Below are 17,403 nucleotides of genomic sequence, written 5' to 3'. Positions count from 1 at the left end.
CTTATAATGTACATTATTAGAATAACCAACTTAACACTTCAGCTTACTTTTCCTATAAATGAAGAATTGCTAGTTTTTATATTAAATTTATTATTAATAAATGATGACTTTTGCGAACTTTTACTCACAAACTGAAATCTGGAACTTACATCTTTGTTTGTCAAGATGTAGGTATAAATACCTATGTTTATCTTTGCTGATGACAATTGAGTTTAGGTAGATGTGGTTGATTTTCTGAAATGTTATATTCCCTTAATGTATTGAGGATGTTAACATACAACTTGGGAGCATCCCAACCTCCATTTTCTCCTGCAGAAATCAGCTACGTATTACATTCATCAATTAAACCCACTTGCTTACCTTGAGTTACATAAAAAAGACAAAACGGGTTTGGAGCTTATATAAAAGGAAGTTGGTATTACAACCCCATTTTCTAAAAAAGAAAACTGAGGTGCAGAGAGATTGTCTTGGCTAAGGCCATGAGATGATTCAGTAAGAATCAACTACAAGCCTGCCACTGAAAATAAAGTTTTCTCAAAGTAGATAACATGGCTCATTCAGTTGATTTAGTCTCCTGTGTTTGTTTTTCACTAGAATGTCAGAATTTCAAGAATTATTTTATGGTATCATCAATTGATACTGCTCCTAAGTAAATACTGTAAGATAAATTTCAGTGCTTTTTGGGAGGGGAAGGGGGACAAGAGATCTTGTTAGTGTCCCCCACTGACACAGACTATTTTGATGATAGTTAAATCACTATGATGCTTCTCAGAAGAAATGAACAGTTCAACCATAGGCAATAACAGGTCAAAAGCACCAAGCTCAGGCTCTGGTGGAGCTGAGTTGGAATTTCTGTGAGTGTGTGATCTGAGACCTGTTTCCTTCTCGACACCTCATTTTGTCATCTGTAAAGTGGAAATGACTGTACACTGGGTCATTGTGAGACTTCCATGAGAAAATATGTGGAAAGTACTTAATATCAGGCATGACACAGATAAACCTAGTCCTGAAGCAGCCAGGATCCAGAGAGCCTGCCTCCGGTTCATGCCTGGGTGACCTTGGGCAAGTCACTTCACCAGTCTAATTCTATTTCTGCATTGGTAGAATAGGGGCAGTAATACTGCCTTGCTGACAGGTTTCTCTGAGGATCAGACGAAATCATGTAAATGCTTAGTGCGTAGTACGTTCAGCAGATGTTGGTGTTGCTACTATTCTTTAAGGAGATTGCATTCTCTAATTTTTGACATTTACTAAAGATCATACAAGATGCCCATAAAATCTGAAAACTTAGATAATATTTGATCACTTATGAATATATCAATAAACACTTTCTTATGTATTCCTCTATGTTGTCAAAATTGGTGGCCATCCTATATTTTATACTGTATTTAACAATAATTTACTTTGATTTTTTTTTTTAAACAGAGTCTATGCTGTCACCCAGGCTGGAGTGCAGTGGCATGATCCCAGCTCCCTGTGGCCTCTACCACCTGAGTTCAGGCTATCTTTCTGCCTCAGCCTTCTGAAGTAGCAGGGACTACAGGGGCATGCCTCCACGCCTGGCTAATTTTTTGATTTTTTTTTTTTTTTTTTTTTAAGAAACAAGGTCTCACTATGTTGCCCTGGCTGGTCTCAAACTCCTAGGCGCAAAAGATTCTCCCATCTCAGCCTCCCAAAGTGCTAGGATTACAGGCATGAGCCACTGTGCTCGGCCTGAAATAGTATTTTTATTGAGTATTAATAAGGGAAGAGGGAATAAACCTAGCTTTGCCTGAGTTCATCTGAACCAAGTCCTCTCGAGATAACTACTTCTGTTACCCCCCAAATCTCACATTTATTTGTCTGCTCATACTACAAATGGAAGCTTTGTGCTGAATTTGGTTAATATAGCATACATCATCTAAGATGCTGTTTATGGAACCAGTGTTTAGAAAGTCCTCAAGATGTTTTTAGATATTAACCATTAATTACTTTATTGACTCCTAGAGGGGGGAGTTTTCCAGCCTGCCCGCTATCTAACATGTGAACGACCTTTCTGTCTCCCCAGGGAGAGCTTATCTGGCCTATGCTTGACAAGCCCTTGTTGTCAACTGGGACACGTTCTATTGAGGGGGCAATTGTTTTGGGACAGTTCACATATATACTTCTTCCTCACACTGTGCTGAAATCTGCTTATCTGGAATCTTACCTACTAATCCTAGCTTAGTCCACTGAGATCTTAGGAACAATATTTCCTCATCTACTTGATAGTCTTTTAAATATTTGAAGATGAGTTCATACATTCTCTAAATTTTTTCTCCAGGTTAAATAGCCCCGGTTCCTTCAGCTAGTCCTCCTACGCAGTGGTCTTAAGTCCCTCTGGCTCCATAACACTTTCCTCTGTGTGTGTGTTCTGGTTGATGTCAGTGTTCTTTTTAAACTCTGGTGTCTGTACCTGGGTCCAATAATTGTCACTTTGGTGTGCTTTGTGTCAGCTGTTTTGGCCCCCTGGACTATGACTCCCCTTGTCCTGAACACTTTGTTTTTGTCCTTAAGCATGAGGTCACATGCTCACTCTGAATTTTCCACCCGTTAGGACTCCCACATCTTTTTTTAACTTGTCCTGTTGCTGTGCCATATCTGCACCGTTCTTGTCATGCTCATATATGCTTTGTCTGCTGCCCAAAAAGTATTGAAATGTGTATCCTTTTATTGATGAATACTGCTAACTTTGTAGTTTCTTCAGATTTAATCTGCTGGCCATCTCGATCCTAATACAAATCCTTGATGAAAAATGTTGGATGCAGGAGGGCAAATGGCAGATCCCTTTGGTATACCTCACTGAACAACTCCTTTCACCTAGCATTGTTTAGTGCTGTCAGATGGAATTTTTTAGACAGCTACATGTTCACTTGGCTAAATTGTTACCCCGGGCACGTTTCTCTGTCTTGGTCACAAATATTAATTGCCTTGCTAACATTTATATATGTTGTTTCAGAGGGCTCCTAATTAGCTAGCTGAATTAAAGGCACTCTTTTAAAAATTTCCCTAACCTTCCTATGTTATCCAGTGGAACAGAGCACTCTTGATACTAGAGTCTTAAAAAGAGAAGAGAATCTGATTTGCTGGCTTTTGTATTCAAAAGAGAAAATGGCACCAACATAAAGGGTCAGACAATTAGGTTTGCAAGCCATCCTAGAAAAGGTGCTGCATAACTCATTGCTAAATGCCACTCACTACTGGTCACCTTTGAATACTCCCCTTGGGAAGCTATGTATCAACACTAGTGCCTAGTCCACCTGTTAAAGCAATTTTGGAACTCTTTTCTGGAATGGCCATCAGAACAGTCATTGTTATTTGTGGTGGTGTGACAATTAAGTTTGCGATCTTGCTACTATGCGCTTACGTTGACAGCCCTATACAAATCACTGTACTGAAACACCCTCCCTACCCATCTGATACAGCCCCCAATGACTTTTCTCTTTACCCAAAGATAAAGGAAATATTGAAAGGAAGATATTTGATGCTATTCAGGACATTGAGGGTAATATGATGACGATTCCGATGGCCATTCCAGAAAAAGAGTTCCAAAATTGCTTTGATGGGTGGACTAAGTTCTGGTGTTGGTGCATAGCTTCCCTAGGGGAGAACTTCAAATATCACCGTAGTAATATTCAGCAATGAGGCAAAGAGCACTTTTTCTAGGATTTGTTTGTGAACTTAATTGTCCGTCCTCATATCCTCTCCCATTCTCTGATCCCTGGTCCCACTGCAGGCTTCTGTCCTGGTACAGGGGTTCCTCTGGTAGTGGAGGTGGCAGATTCCTTCAGTCCTGGGTTTAGTCCTCTTGGAGGTTCTCATCGGGCATCCAGCTCAGCTGATCTTCTCCAAGGCAGGTGTTTCTTTTGAGCTTCTTTGCTCCTGAGACTCACTCAGAGGACTTGAAATTGTAAAAAAAAAATTGTTAACTTGCTTTATATTGTTTAGGAAAATACAGTTTAGTAGTATTTTTTTAAAAGCTTGTGGCCTGGTCTTAGGTCATGAATACAAGGTCATCTCTTAATTCTTGTTCTCCACATTGTGCATTCTGAGTTATGAAACAAACACATCTTTTAATAATGCTTCTTTTTCTTAAACAGGCCAACTATAAGCAGCAGTCTTTAGGGAATTCCTCATAGATGAGCGGATGCCCTGTCTCCTTTCCCCCTTGGCCATGGTTGGATTATCACAGTATAGACTTTACACACCAAACTCAAACACCCCTCTGATTCTCCTCTCAGAAAAGAAAACACTATTATCCTGGTATCACTTGTTTTAGGGAATATTTGTGAGTTCAGAGAATGCACTGGTCATTTGTTTAGACCCCTCACAACACCTCTCTGTCTAATACTTTATTTGACCATCTTGATAGACCTGACATCACCCTTGCTGAAGTATAGCTTTTGGGATCTATTATCTTCTCACTTTTGAGCATCAAGATTGTATTTACCCATTTCCAGCATAATTCCCATCCTCGAGGATTATTAATTATGGCTACACCAGGACTCATGGATGGTTTTTGGGATTCATGCTGCTTCCTTCTGTCTCATGGGTTGTACGCATTTCCCTCTCATGTTTTATTCTTTCAAGCATGAAACTCATTATGGCTCATTGAAGCAATACTGAATTTAAGAAGATCTCTGTTCTCTGCCACTATTTTCTTTTTTTAATTAGGTATTTTAAAGCTGTGGGGTACAAAGGTGGGCTTCCCTTTGGTCCCCACTTTGCCTGGTTTGAAATCAGGTGCCCTTATTGGTGTTATGTGCGCCCTCCCCCCAGCTCGACAGTGTCCCACTAGTGCCAATCCCTTTCTTGTAGTATTATGGTAAATGTTCAGGGTCCACTTATGAGTGAGAACATGTGGTAATCAGTTCTTTGTTTCTGTGACAGATCACTGAGTATGGCAGACTTTAAATCCATCCAAGCTGCAGTGAAGTCCATATGTTTGTCCTTCTTTATGGTTGCATAATAGTCCATCATGTATGTGTACCACATTTTTTTTATCCAGTCCAGTTCTGCCACTATTTTCAACATGTCGTTTCCAACAGAGAGCAGTGTCTGACACACAGCACGTGCTTAATAAATGTGAAATGACTTAATGAATTCTCTGCAAGTAGTGGACATACCCTTTCTCTGCTCTTTTCATACTCTAAAGCCTCACAATTGAAAAAGTGGTTTGAGAGCCTGGCTCTTGGGCAGTATCATCAATGCAGAGTCTCAGGCCCTACTTACCAAATCGGAATCTGCCTGTTAACAAGCTCCATAAGTGATTCATGTTGACTTTTGAGAACCACTGCTCTTAAGCCCAACTTCAGGTTACATGAGGTTTTAGGGGCCTTTCCTGTTGCCATGGCACCTCCCCCCTCCCACCTCCCTGGGCTTCACGGCACTCCTTTCTCCACCATCGGCCACATATGCAGCTCGCCATCTCTAGGGGAGTCCCTGTGTTACCAATTTCATTTGGATACTTTCCCATCTCTCCGTAATCAGGATTATTCAGGATTGTAATTTCAGCATCTTATTTTTAGAAAGCCTTTCATTTATATTAAATTTTCTTTTAGTATTTTTGGCCTTTGGCTCTTTTTTTTTAACCTTTAGAAATCTGTTTTTAAAAAAAATTCTGGGCCAGGCATAGTGACTGAAGGCCTATAATCTCACCACTTTGGGAGGCCAAGGTGGAAGGGTCACTTGAGCCCAGGAATTTCAGACCAATCTGGGCAACATAGCAAGACCTCATCTCTACCAAAAAAAAAAACTAAAAATTTACTGGGCTTGGTGGTGCACACCTGTAGTCCCAGTTACTCCGGAGGCTGAGGCAGAAGGATTGCCTGAGCCTCGGAGATCAAGGCTACAGTGAGCTGTGATGTTGCTACTGCACTCCACCCTGGGTGACAGATTGAGACTCCAACTCAAAAAAAAAAAATTCTTGATAATCTATTTTAAATTATTCCCCTTCTTAGTTCTCTTGGCCATAGCACTTTTCCTCTAAATATCCATTTCATTGGAATTTGATTTAGAATTAAATTCACTGTTTGTAGAGAGGGAAGTTTAGGATTCTTTCAGACTCTCTGCTTATAGTAGATGAGTTTTCTAGCAAAGATAGACAGTTGAGCTTCCCTACCCATCCTCTGACTGGTCTCTGCAATCAAGTAGGGAATGTTTACAGTTAAAGATTAGTTGGGCTATGCTGTTTTCTAGGGAAACTTGTTCTTTGGGACCACCCAATTCATTCCTTATTGATTTTGCGTACCTGTTTTAATGATGCTATATAAATGTGTACACATCTAGCGGAGTAGAAAAAGTAATCTGACTCTCAGATAACTCCATGCAGGGGCATCCTGGTTGCAGGGCATGGGTCAGGTTCCTACTGCTCACCTGATGACAGAGCGACTAGGCGCAGCAGTTCACAGAGTCAGCTTATTACAGTCCAGTCTTCTTTAGCTGAAAGTAACATCAGAGCATCTGGACTCCCAGGTGTATTCATGACATCTTTGTAGATCTGGAATGTAGCTGAAAGAAGAAAGGGACTGGGAAGAGAATTAACATGTTGAAGACTGTGACAAAAGCTTTGCAAACATGGTTTTAAAAGAAATAAAATTAACATTGAAGTAGGAGACAGTGTCTTACTACAGGTGATGTAAGTCCTTTTATCCAATTAACTGTAGAAAACCAGCATTTGAATTTGGTCCATCTTACCTTTTTTTTTAAATTTTGTAGTTATACTCATTGGTGGACGCCAGAGGTGATAAAGCATTTACCATTGCCATATGATGAAGGTGGGTATTTGTTTCTCTTCTAGTTTTTACACTAGTGTATTTAGGAATTATATCTAAATGAACTGGAAGCATTAAATCCTTTTCATATAATATTTTATGAGCAAGAAATCAAGTGGTTTCTCAGTATTATGTTGCTATTTTAATAGATCGGGGATTGAAACATTTCTTAGCTTCTTAAAAGCAGGGGTTGTGTTATGCTTTTAAAAAATCTAAGTAGACCATGACCTTCTATTGCATCTTACAGTTATTAGGTACATCTCTAAAATATTTAGTTCATCATTTTAAGCAAGTACTAATTATATTTCTATGTATTTTGGGGCATGGTAAGAAAGTAAAGATCCATTTACAAGGAGAAATGAAAATGTTTTCACTAAGCAGTGAAAACAAGTACATATTAGTCACATTAAAACTAAACTTTATTTTTGAGAGGGGCAGAAAAGACTTTATATTAAAGGAATACCCCACATGTATATACATTAGAATGGTGTTTTCAAATATAACTTCCTGTTTTAAATGTAGCTTCATTCTGGCTCAGTTACTAATTCCCCTGAGCTGGGGCCAAAGTTCCATCAGTGAAAGGGTCCTTAGCAAGATCTGCAGCAAATCTGGAATGCTTCAGTTGGGGGCCTGTCTAGTCCTGGTTCACCATCCCAGCTTTGGGTGGGAAAGGCCATAAGTAAGAAGATTACAAAGGAGTTTCAGTCCTTACTAAACTATTAAATCATTTTGGAAAGTATGTGTAACTTGAAATTCTGGAAAAATCATTACTCATATTGCTAAGAAGGTTTGGTTGTTTTGGGAGAAAAGAAAGGACTTTAACTGTCTAACACTGCCCATTAACGGGATTTGAAATTTAAAAGGAAACTTAGAGAAAGAGCTGCACAGTTTTCAGCTAGAATGCAGAGAGTATTTATGTAAGAGCAGAGAGGAATTTAAAGAGCTCCCTCTAAATAACTCCCTGCTCCCACCCTGGCTTCCAATGGCCTCCCTGCCTCCTTGGGTCTTGTTGGCTTTATGCTGTGTTTTCTGTGCATATGTCACATCTCTATTTCCAAGTATGAGGGCCAGAGACAGAAGCTGAGGCTTGTTCAGGGCTGTATACCCCACAGCTTATCAAGAGCCCTCTCTGTAAACACAGTTGATATTACCTAAATGTTATGTAATCTAAGACTTTTAGAGTAACAGGCAGCATCTCTCTTAGTTATCTGTGCTGCAAACTTAAAGAAGTTGATAGTGAAGAAATTTCACAAACATGAAGAAGAGATTGATATCCACAATGAGTTCTTCCGTCCATATGAACTGAGCAGTTTTGATGACACCTTTTGCTTGGCTATGACAAGTTCCGCACGGTATGTTGTGAGTACTCTGATACTGTAAGTGTTTGGGAGCTGTTGTTTTTCTAGTTCATGGATATAGATCTTACTTTATCAGAAATCTATTCTGCAAGCATGCTCTCAGGTGATGTTCAGCCTCTCCTTGAATACCTCCTGTGATAGGGAGCTCACTACAGGAAGAGGTATTCTTTCTATTAGACAACTGGAGTTGATTTCTCCCTTCTGATAAGTTGAAATCTGCCTCCCATTAGTACTGGTTTGCCATTTGGAGTAAACTCAGTTTTGTGCATTGAACACAGAAATTGAGAACTAATGTAAATTAGTGGAAAAAGCATCATCTTTGGTACTAAAAAGACTGGGATATGAATCTTAAATCAGCCACTGCCTAACTGTGTGACCTTGAGAAAATTATCCAACTTGGCTGGGTGTACCGGCCCATTCCAGGATTTACTGTAATCCCAGCATTTTAGGAGCTGAGGTGGGAGGATCGCTTAAGGTCAGGAGTTTGAGACCAGCCAGGGCAATATAGCAAGACCCTCTCTACAAAATTTTTTTAAAAAGCTAACCAAGTATAGTGGCATGTGTCTGTAGTCCCAGCTACTCTGGAAGCTGAGATGGGAGGATTGCTCAGAAAAAATAACAAATAAAAAGAGAAACGTATCCAATTTGAACCATATTTTCTTCATCTCTGTCTCTCTGTCTCTCTCTCTCTCTCTCTCTCTCTCACTCTCTCACTCACTTTCACTCTCTCTCACATACATACACATATGTGATTAATACATGGTAGCTATTATGGTTACTAATTTTATTAGACACAGGACAAGCCTAGTTTCTCTTTTGTGTGGCCATCCTCCATGTATTTGAAGAAGCAATATTAATTTGGGGGGAGGAACTAAATTCCCTCATTCCTTCCTCCATAGCTCACATGACATAGTTTCTAGACTCCCTCCACCCTGGCCTGTCCTCTTTGGGTGTACTTCCTTCTTCTCTGTCTCTTTTAGAATTTTCTGGAGACTTTTAGGAAACGTGATGGGACCAGAATAAGAAAATTAGACAAAGCAAATAACGTCTCAATTATTATATTTTGTACTAAAGTTTAAATGTTTATATTTTATTGTTTCTTCACATGTAGTATATGTGTGCTTAAACTTCATGTGGTACATATAAGAATGTATTCTGTGATTTTGTTTCTTAGTAATCACTCTATATTTTCCTTCACTTTCAGATGGTCAGGAAAAGTTTAAATTCTTACTTGCTTGATTTTTCAATTAAACTTGTTAAAGTTTAGCAGTTTTGGCTGTAAGATCTTTGTCATTTCTAGAAATGTTCAACTCAGCAAAGGATAAATGATGCTATGTGTGTTTATATAACCCTCACTTAATATCATTAATAGGTTGTTGGAAACTATTACTTTAAGTGAGGCAACATTGAACAAAATGCCATTATTTAAGGACCAGTTGTGTATCTTTTCACTTAAAGTTACAGTTTCTAAGAACCTATTAATGATGTTAAATGAAGCCTTACTGCAGTTGGTTTTATCTTTGGTAGTAATGTTCTATAAAGTCACTGCAAACACTGAATTAATAAATACTGAACCACTGCTCCTCAAGAAAATACAGAATTAGGTTCATGAGAACCTCTGAACACAAGATTTTTGTCAACCAATCAATATATAACCTAGTTTTGTGTGCATTTCTGTTTAAAAACAGAAATGTATTTAATATAAAGATGGTCCCCATCTTACAGTAGTTCCATTTATGATTTTTCAATGTCACAATGGGGTGCAAGAGTGATATGCATTTAGTAGAAACTGTACTTGGGATTTTGAATTTTTATTGTAAAATTCCTTATACTAACTTTATTATAAAATAGGCTTTGTGTTAGATGACTTTGCCCTGTGATGGGCTAATGTAAGTGTTCTTAGCACATTTAAGTTAGGCTATACTAAGCTATGGTGTTCAGTAGTGCATTTCCTACTTTGGGTTTATCAGGAGGTAGGCCCTTTGTAAGTTGAGGAGCATCTGTATGTTGTTGATTTATTAACATTGCACTCACAGCCATCAGCACTGTAACTCATGCCTGAACGAAGCTTACCTAGAACATGTGCTTTCTTCATAAGGCACGTGTTTGTTGTGCTTAGAAACATTAGACAGCTTTAGTGCTATGCTTGCAGACTAAGCAGTAAGATCACCAACAAAAAAGCACAAAAAAAGTGAAATCCACAGTGCTAAATAGACTGTGAAAAAGGTTCTTGTCTGTGACATAAGAGCAGAAATTAAAGGGCAGAGCACACCTTGTTCAACCTCATCTGGGAACATAACCACCGGGCAACTCTAGTTTTTCCCACTCTGCGAGTTCACATCTCTGCCAATGGCTAGCTGCAAAGCACCCCGGGTGTTGATTTGGGGGCTGCAAGTAAATCTTAATGAGTAAGCGAATTCACAAACATGGAGTCTGCAAATGAGGAAGACCAATTGTATATGGCCAAAAAAGAAAGAAAAACATTAAGCCGATGACATTTTTAAAACATGTCTAACTTAAGATGGACATTTTGATAAGTGTGTAACAATCAGTCACACACTTGCAGCAGTATCCTTGCCAGAAGCCACGAGTCTCATCAGCATACATTGTGGAGCTGTTGCCTTTTTGGCATCTATTATGGAATTTGGTCTGACTTCTGAAGTAACAGTAAGATAGCCCTTTCATAATGAGGAAGAAACTTCAGCTTATCTCAGTAGGGGGTCAATTAAAGCAGTTTCTATTTCCAGTATTCCAGCAGTGTTTTAATGAGTTAACCTCAGCCTAATAAAGCAATGTTGCTGTTTCAATTCATATCATTGTGTTTTGATCATTACGTCTGCCTCCTTGGGTGGTAGAGCTTCAAAACATTGTCTGTAAAACTGGACGGCTTAGTGTTTCACCCCTGGCCTTTATGAATTTAATTTTACCTGAGAACTAATCATGATATATAACCAGATGGTATACATGTTAGCAGGAGTTCAGATGTCAACACATTCCAGTAAACAGCATCTTAAATTCAAAACTACTGGGCCTTGTAATCCCAGAGAATTCACAGGGAAGACTGATAACATTGAAATTACCTGGTGCTATTAGTTCATAAGGTTTTATGGCCCTGATCACTTACAGTACCCCTGAGCAGTTGACTCAGAACATACGTATCTCTGAGAGTTAAGAAGGAATATTGTAAGAATATGAATTGAAATGGAAGCCAACGTCATCTGGGTGCACAATAATTCATATAGAATTTTTTTCACCTTTGTTTAGTGACTTTATGCCTAAGACTGTTGGCATTGATCCAAGTCCATTTACTGTGCGTAAACCGGATGAAACTGGAAAATCTGTATTGGGGTAAGATTTGTCTATAGAATAAAATGTTAAAGATTCATATAAAACAGTAGCATTAGCGGTGTAATTTCCACCAAAAACTAATAATGTCATATCATATAATTTGGGACACAGTCTACTTACTACATCTGTACAGGTAGTTTATTTACAGCACTGGGGTCACTAAGGTGTTCAACATTGAAAGTATAATTTATGGAATTTTCAGCATTACGGTACATCTTATGATTTTAAGTTGGAAATAGAATAAATGGCATAAGACAGGTAACAGATACTATGTTACATTCTGTAAATAACTCTGCATTCTCCATTTCCCAACATAAAATTTTTGAGTAAAAATTTATATTTTTTGTCTTTATTTTTTTGGCATCCAGAGGAATATAAAAGCAAATTTACTATGATAAAGAACTTAGTAGATTTCCTATTGTATTACCATAACATTATTTTGAGGGAGACAATTATTTTATCATATCCAGTGAAGAAGAAGATGTACAGTATTTGTGTCTTCCTGCTTCAAGACCGAAGTTGAGTGTCATTTTCTGGTATATGAATTTCTTTCACCTCCCCTGACCTGCCTAGTCTCGATGATGAGATTTCTTCTAGACTCTGGCCAGAAACCCTGGCCAGAATGTAGATAACAGAGTCCTCATCATATTTGAGTATGTGTATGGGATCTTAATTGGATTCTAGTTACTTGTGACTTACACGATGGAATATATATTAATATTTTCCAATACATCATTTCTATGACCTAAATATATGACCTTTAAATAGCTTCATGTTAAGCCCTGACCAGATGCTAAGATGAATTTAAAAGAAGAGAAGTCCTCAGGAGTTTAGAATTTCGAGAGCTCCCAGGACAAATAAGAAATGACCAGCTATACTAGTATGTAACACAGAAATGCTACCAGCTTCAATTTTTGGTTGCAAAAGGTCAGAAACGAATTGTTTTCTACAATATCTAACCCATGGTCAAATAAACTTGCTTTTTATTTTCTAAAGCACTTCAGAATATTATAGTATTTTAGTTCCTTACTTTTTAAAGTAAGGGTGAAATATTAAACTTCAACTTGCATCCAGAAAGTAGTTTCTTGCAGTGATTTTCTTATGCCTCACTAGGGCTAAGGCTTTAGGACAGAGTGATGCACAGTGAGTGTTGAGGATTAAAGATGCTTCAGGCTAGATGCAGTGGCTCAAGCTTGTAATCCCAGCACTTTAGGAGGCCAAGGCAGTAGGATCACTTGAGCCCATGAGTTTATGACTAGCTGGGCAGCATAGCAAGACCCCATCTGTATTAAAAAAATCAAGAAAATTAGCCAGGCATGGTGGCGTGTGCCTGTAGGCCTTGCTACCAGGCAAACCCAGGCAGGAGGATTGCTTGAGCCCAGGAATTCAAGGCTGCAGTGATCCACGATCACTCACAGCACTCCAGCCTGGGTGACACAGGGAGATCTTTTAAAAAAAAAAAAAAATAGAGACTTCACATCCATATTTATCTTATTCAAGAAACAAAAGCAACAGAGAAGAAGCTGTATTACAGCGGAAGACAGCGGCCAGCGCCCCACCGCCCCCCAGTGAGGAGGCTGTATCTAGCAGCTCTGAGGATGACTCTGGGACCGACCGGGAAGAGGAGGGCTCTGTGTCTCAGCGCTCCACCCCTGTGAAGATGACCGACACTGGGGACAGTGCCAAAGTGACCGAGGTGCGGGGGAGGGACCTTTGTACTGTCCAGTGGGAGGCTCTAGCGCATGACCTTTAAGATTCTGTGTTGTTAAAAAGCAGGAAGGTGTCGTGTTCTCTCACTGTGATACAGGAGGCACTTCGCACAGGCATGATCAGAAATGGTTTTGTTTTGAAATAAAATGGGTGCTTTTGCACCCACATATATGGTGAATTTCTCATCAATTTTTAAGAGAATGCTGTCGCTTTTCAAGCAGCCCACCCACTGAAGATCTGTCTGTCGCCTGCTCAGCATGTTGCGGGTATGTGGGATGGGGACCTGGCCCTCACAGTCTTTGAATGGCCCCAGTTGGAGATTAATCCTGCTCAATTCAATGTTACTAACACATTAAGGGAAAAACAAGTGGAGGCTAAATAGCTAAAGAACCAAATCTATCCTAAGGGAAATTCGATTTCTAGAAACATCCAAAAGTCATTTAGAAATTGATAAGGCAGCCGGGCTCGGTGGCTCAGCCTGTAATCCCACGCTTTGGGAGGCTGAGGTGAGTGGACTGCCTGAGCCCACAGGTTCGAGACAGCCTGGGCAACTTGGCAAGACCTCATCTCTACAATAAATAAAAAATTAGCCGGGCATGGTAGCATGCACCTGTAGTTCCAGCTACTTGGAAGGCTGAGGTGGAAGGATCGCCGGAGCACAGCAGGTTGAGGCTGCGGTGGCCAGGAGCGGCCATGGCACTCCAGTCTGGGCAACAGAGTGAGACTCCAATTCAAAAAAAGAAATTGATAAGGTAAATAAAAATGTGATGGTCAAGTACTCAGTCCCTATTCCGGGAGCTGGCAAACCATGATCCATTGACCAAATCCAGCCTGCTTCCTTTTATTGTAGATACAGTGGCAGTGGAACCCAGCAATGCCCATTTATTTACTTACTGTCTGTGACTTCTTTTATGCTAGAACAGCATAGTTGAAAAGTGGCAACAGAGTCAGTGTAACTCAAAGAACTTAAAATATTTACTGTCCTTTTCACGGAAGAGGTTGCTAACTCTTGCATTATACAAAAGTAACTAGTAATTATCCTAAAATAAGCTATTTTTAGTAGAAATGGAAATCAATGTTTAAAAAATCTTTAACTGAGAAGTTCAGTGAACAAATTGAAGAAATGTGGTGATTACTTTTGTGGAAAAATTTACAGGTTCATTTTCTTCATCTTTGGAAATTATTAATATGCTATATGTCTAAAAATTCTTCCTGGTTCCTTTTATTCTTAAACCCCAGAATATGGTTCAGCCCATGAAGGAGGTGTATGGAATAAACCTCTCAGATGGCCTCTCAGAAGAAGATTTCTGCATTTATTCAAGGTAAGAAACTTGTATGTAGAGATTAAGGAAAAATGCAAATTTATTACTATAGTAACTCATATCTAGTATCACTTTTAAGAAATGAAAACAGTTAACAATACAGGAGGGAATGAATTCCATTTAGAATATGGTATCAGCATTTAGGAGGCCAAGTTTTGAAGCATCGATTTATGGTTGGGTAAAGCACTAAGTTCTTAAGACTCCACCCCTCCATGATAAAAATGTATGCTGCATACAGGAGTCGGCACTACTCATATTTAAGCTGAAAACCACAGTACACATACATTCCTGTGTTCCAAGGTCTTTGGCATCAGGGTTTCTTCTTACAAAATAAACCTGGGATATTGGCAAATGAGGTCCTTGCGTTTGCTTTAGATCTTGGGTGCTGGTGGTAATGGTGTCTGAGGAGGAAGAAGAAAGCAGTAATAATAGGGGTACCAATTCACAGTGTTGTAGGCCTTTCATAGGCAGATCTGGCTAAAAGAAGGGAACCCCCAAAAGACATTTCCTGAAATCATATGCCTCATTTTGTGTTATATATGTTCTTTTGTTTGTTTTTATAATACTTTATTATAAAGATGTGGGATACAAGTCAGGACAGAGGCTAATGTGGTTACAGAGAAAAGGGGACACTTCTACACTATTGGTAGGAGTGCAAACTAGTCCAACCTCTATGGAAAATAGTGTGGTGATTCCTAAAGGAACCATAAATTGACCTTCCATATGATCCAACAATCCCCCTCCTGTGAATAGACCCAAAGGAGCATAAATCATTCTACAAAAAGACACTTGCACATGCATGTTTACTGCCACATTATTCACAATGCAAAAATATGTGTGTTCTTTTGAGAAGATTCATAGTTATCAGATTCTGAAAAAATCCTTTACTCAGAAATCTTCAAGAAGCTGACAGAACCATTGCAAACACCTTCTCAGCATAATACATGCATTTAGAAGACTTGATTATTGCATATGAACACAGTTTTATTTAAATCATGCAGATTTGACTTTGTAAATTGTATAATATATAATAAGCACGGATCCTCAGTTGTTGGTATGTGTGTGTGTGTGTGTGTGTGTGTGTGTGTGTGTGTGTGTGTATGTGTATGTGTATGTGTATGTGTTGGGGGTCTCACTCTGTTGCCCAGGCTGGAGTGCAGTGGCATGATCCCGGCTCACTGCATTCTTGACCTCCTGGGCTCAGGCGATCCTTTTGCCCCAGCCTCCTGAGTAGCTGGGATTACAGGTGCATACCATTATACCTGTCTAATTTTTTAACTTTCTGTAGAGACAAGGTCTCACTATGCCTTGAGCTGGTCTTGAACTCCTGAGATCAAGCAGTCCTCCCACTTCAGCCTCCCAAAATGCTGGGATGACAGGAGTGAGGCACCATGCCTGACCTTCGGTTCTTTTTTAAGGAGGACATTTCATTTGCAGAATTTATTGAACTAGATGTTGTCAGCTTTTTATTTCAAATTAATAAGATCTACTTAATAATATATGAAATATAAGATGCATAGTATTTCTTGACTGTAAAAACAACTCCCATAACTTGTTCTCTGATGAATATGTGTCTGGCTAGAAGCCAATGTAGTCATCAGAATACAGCCTCACCCTCCTCGCTCCTGGGCACACAAACACTCAGTACTTATTCATCGCTGCTGTCAGAACTCCGTAGCTAAGCTCTTTAGTAATTGAGGCAGACTTTTGTAAGCAATGTGGTCTAGAAGAATGAATTATCCGATGACTTTCTTATGACAGAGAGCATGAGTGTGTATGTCAAGGACTGACATTTTGACTCAGGTTAGTTAGGCAAAAAGAGCGTGTCCCTTGCTTCAGGCATGACTTTCGCCTATAGCCTTATGGGCTCAGCCTCTGCAGCCCACAGTAGTTCTCCCTTCTCATGGATGAGATCCAGTCTGTCCAGCCACAGCATCCCTGGGAACCAGTCTAAGAAGGAGGCAGGGGAAGGAGTGATGGGGTCGGGGGACCCATGTCCTGGAATAAGACTCTGTGTTTGTTTCCAAAGATCAACACCGCCTCCTGTCACTTGTGTAACACTTTACAGTATTTTATTTTTTGTTTTTAAATTTTATGTTATTATAGAGATGTGGTGTCCAAGTGAGGATTAACCACATAAGCAGGCTGCATGCAATGAAGTTTGGGCTTCTAACTGGCCCTCAGTCCCCCGGAAGTGAATCGGTCACCCTTTGTGTTGTCTCATGGCCCCTCCACCTTCCTCCCTCCCCTGACAGTGCCCAGCAACTGCCAATATCTTCCTAGTGCTAATGTGATTAATGTTCAGGGCTCACTTATGAATGAGAAAATGCAGTATTCAATTCTTTGTTTCTGTGATAGATCACTTAGTACGATGGTCTCCAACTGTATCCGATTTGCTGCAAAGTCCTTGATTTTGTTCTTCTTTAAGGCTGCACAATACTCCATTGTGTATATGTACCACATTTTCTTTATGCAGTTCACTTTTGATGGGCAGTAAGGTTGTTTCCATGTTTTTGCTGTCGTGAATAGTGCTGTGATAAACATATATGTCCAGGTATCTTTTTTTGTAGAGCAATTCATGTTCCTCCAGATAGTAGATTGAAAAGGTACTCTTTCCTTTCATAGGTTAAGAGTACAGCAAGGTAGAGCCATGTAGTGACTTATCCAGGAGACACAGCTCGAGGTCCTGGGTGTCTTGTGATTTTATTTTATTTTATCTTATTTTATTTATTTATTTTTTAGTTGGAGTCTCACTCTGTCGCTCAGACCGGAGTGCAGTGGCCACTTTTGGCCACTGCAGCCTCGACCTGCTGGGCTCCGGCGATCCTTCTGCCTCAGCCTTCCGAGTAGCTGGAACTACAGGCGCGCGCTCCC

At 39.6% G+C, this 17,403-nt stretch overlaps 1 protein-coding gene across 1 annotated transcript in view; it reads left to right on the top strand.

The window, feature by feature from the left end:
- FIG4 (FIG4 phosphoinositide 5-phosphatase) overlaps positions 1-17,403 on the top strand; it is a 125,867-nt gene that overhangs the window by 76,422 nt on the left and 32,042 nt on the right. Inside the window, exons 17-21 of the mRNA XM_021718053.1 lie at positions 6,736-6,794; positions 7,996-8,143; positions 11,414-11,497; positions 12,998-13,193; positions 14,447-14,529. Coding sequence (XP_021573728.1) covers positions 6,736-6,794; positions 7,996-8,143; positions 11,414-11,497; positions 12,998-13,193; positions 14,447-14,529 — 570 coding nt within the window. The remainder of the gene's footprint in view (positions 1-6,735; positions 6,795-7,995; positions 8,144-11,413; positions 11,498-12,997; positions 13,194-14,446; positions 14,530-17,403) is intronic.

Source organism: Carlito syrichta, unplaced genomic scaffold (assembly GCF_000164805.1).
Source record: "Carlito syrichta isolate Samal-C Ts95f unplaced genomic scaffold, Tarsius_syrichta-2.0.1 Scaffold311768, whole genome shotgun sequence".
NCBI lineage: Eukaryota > Metazoa > Chordata > Mammalia > Primates > Tarsiidae > Carlito > Carlito syrichta.
The sequence above is the reverse complement of the archived record's forward strand: the minus strand, read 5'-3'. Positions and strand labels throughout refer to the sequence as shown.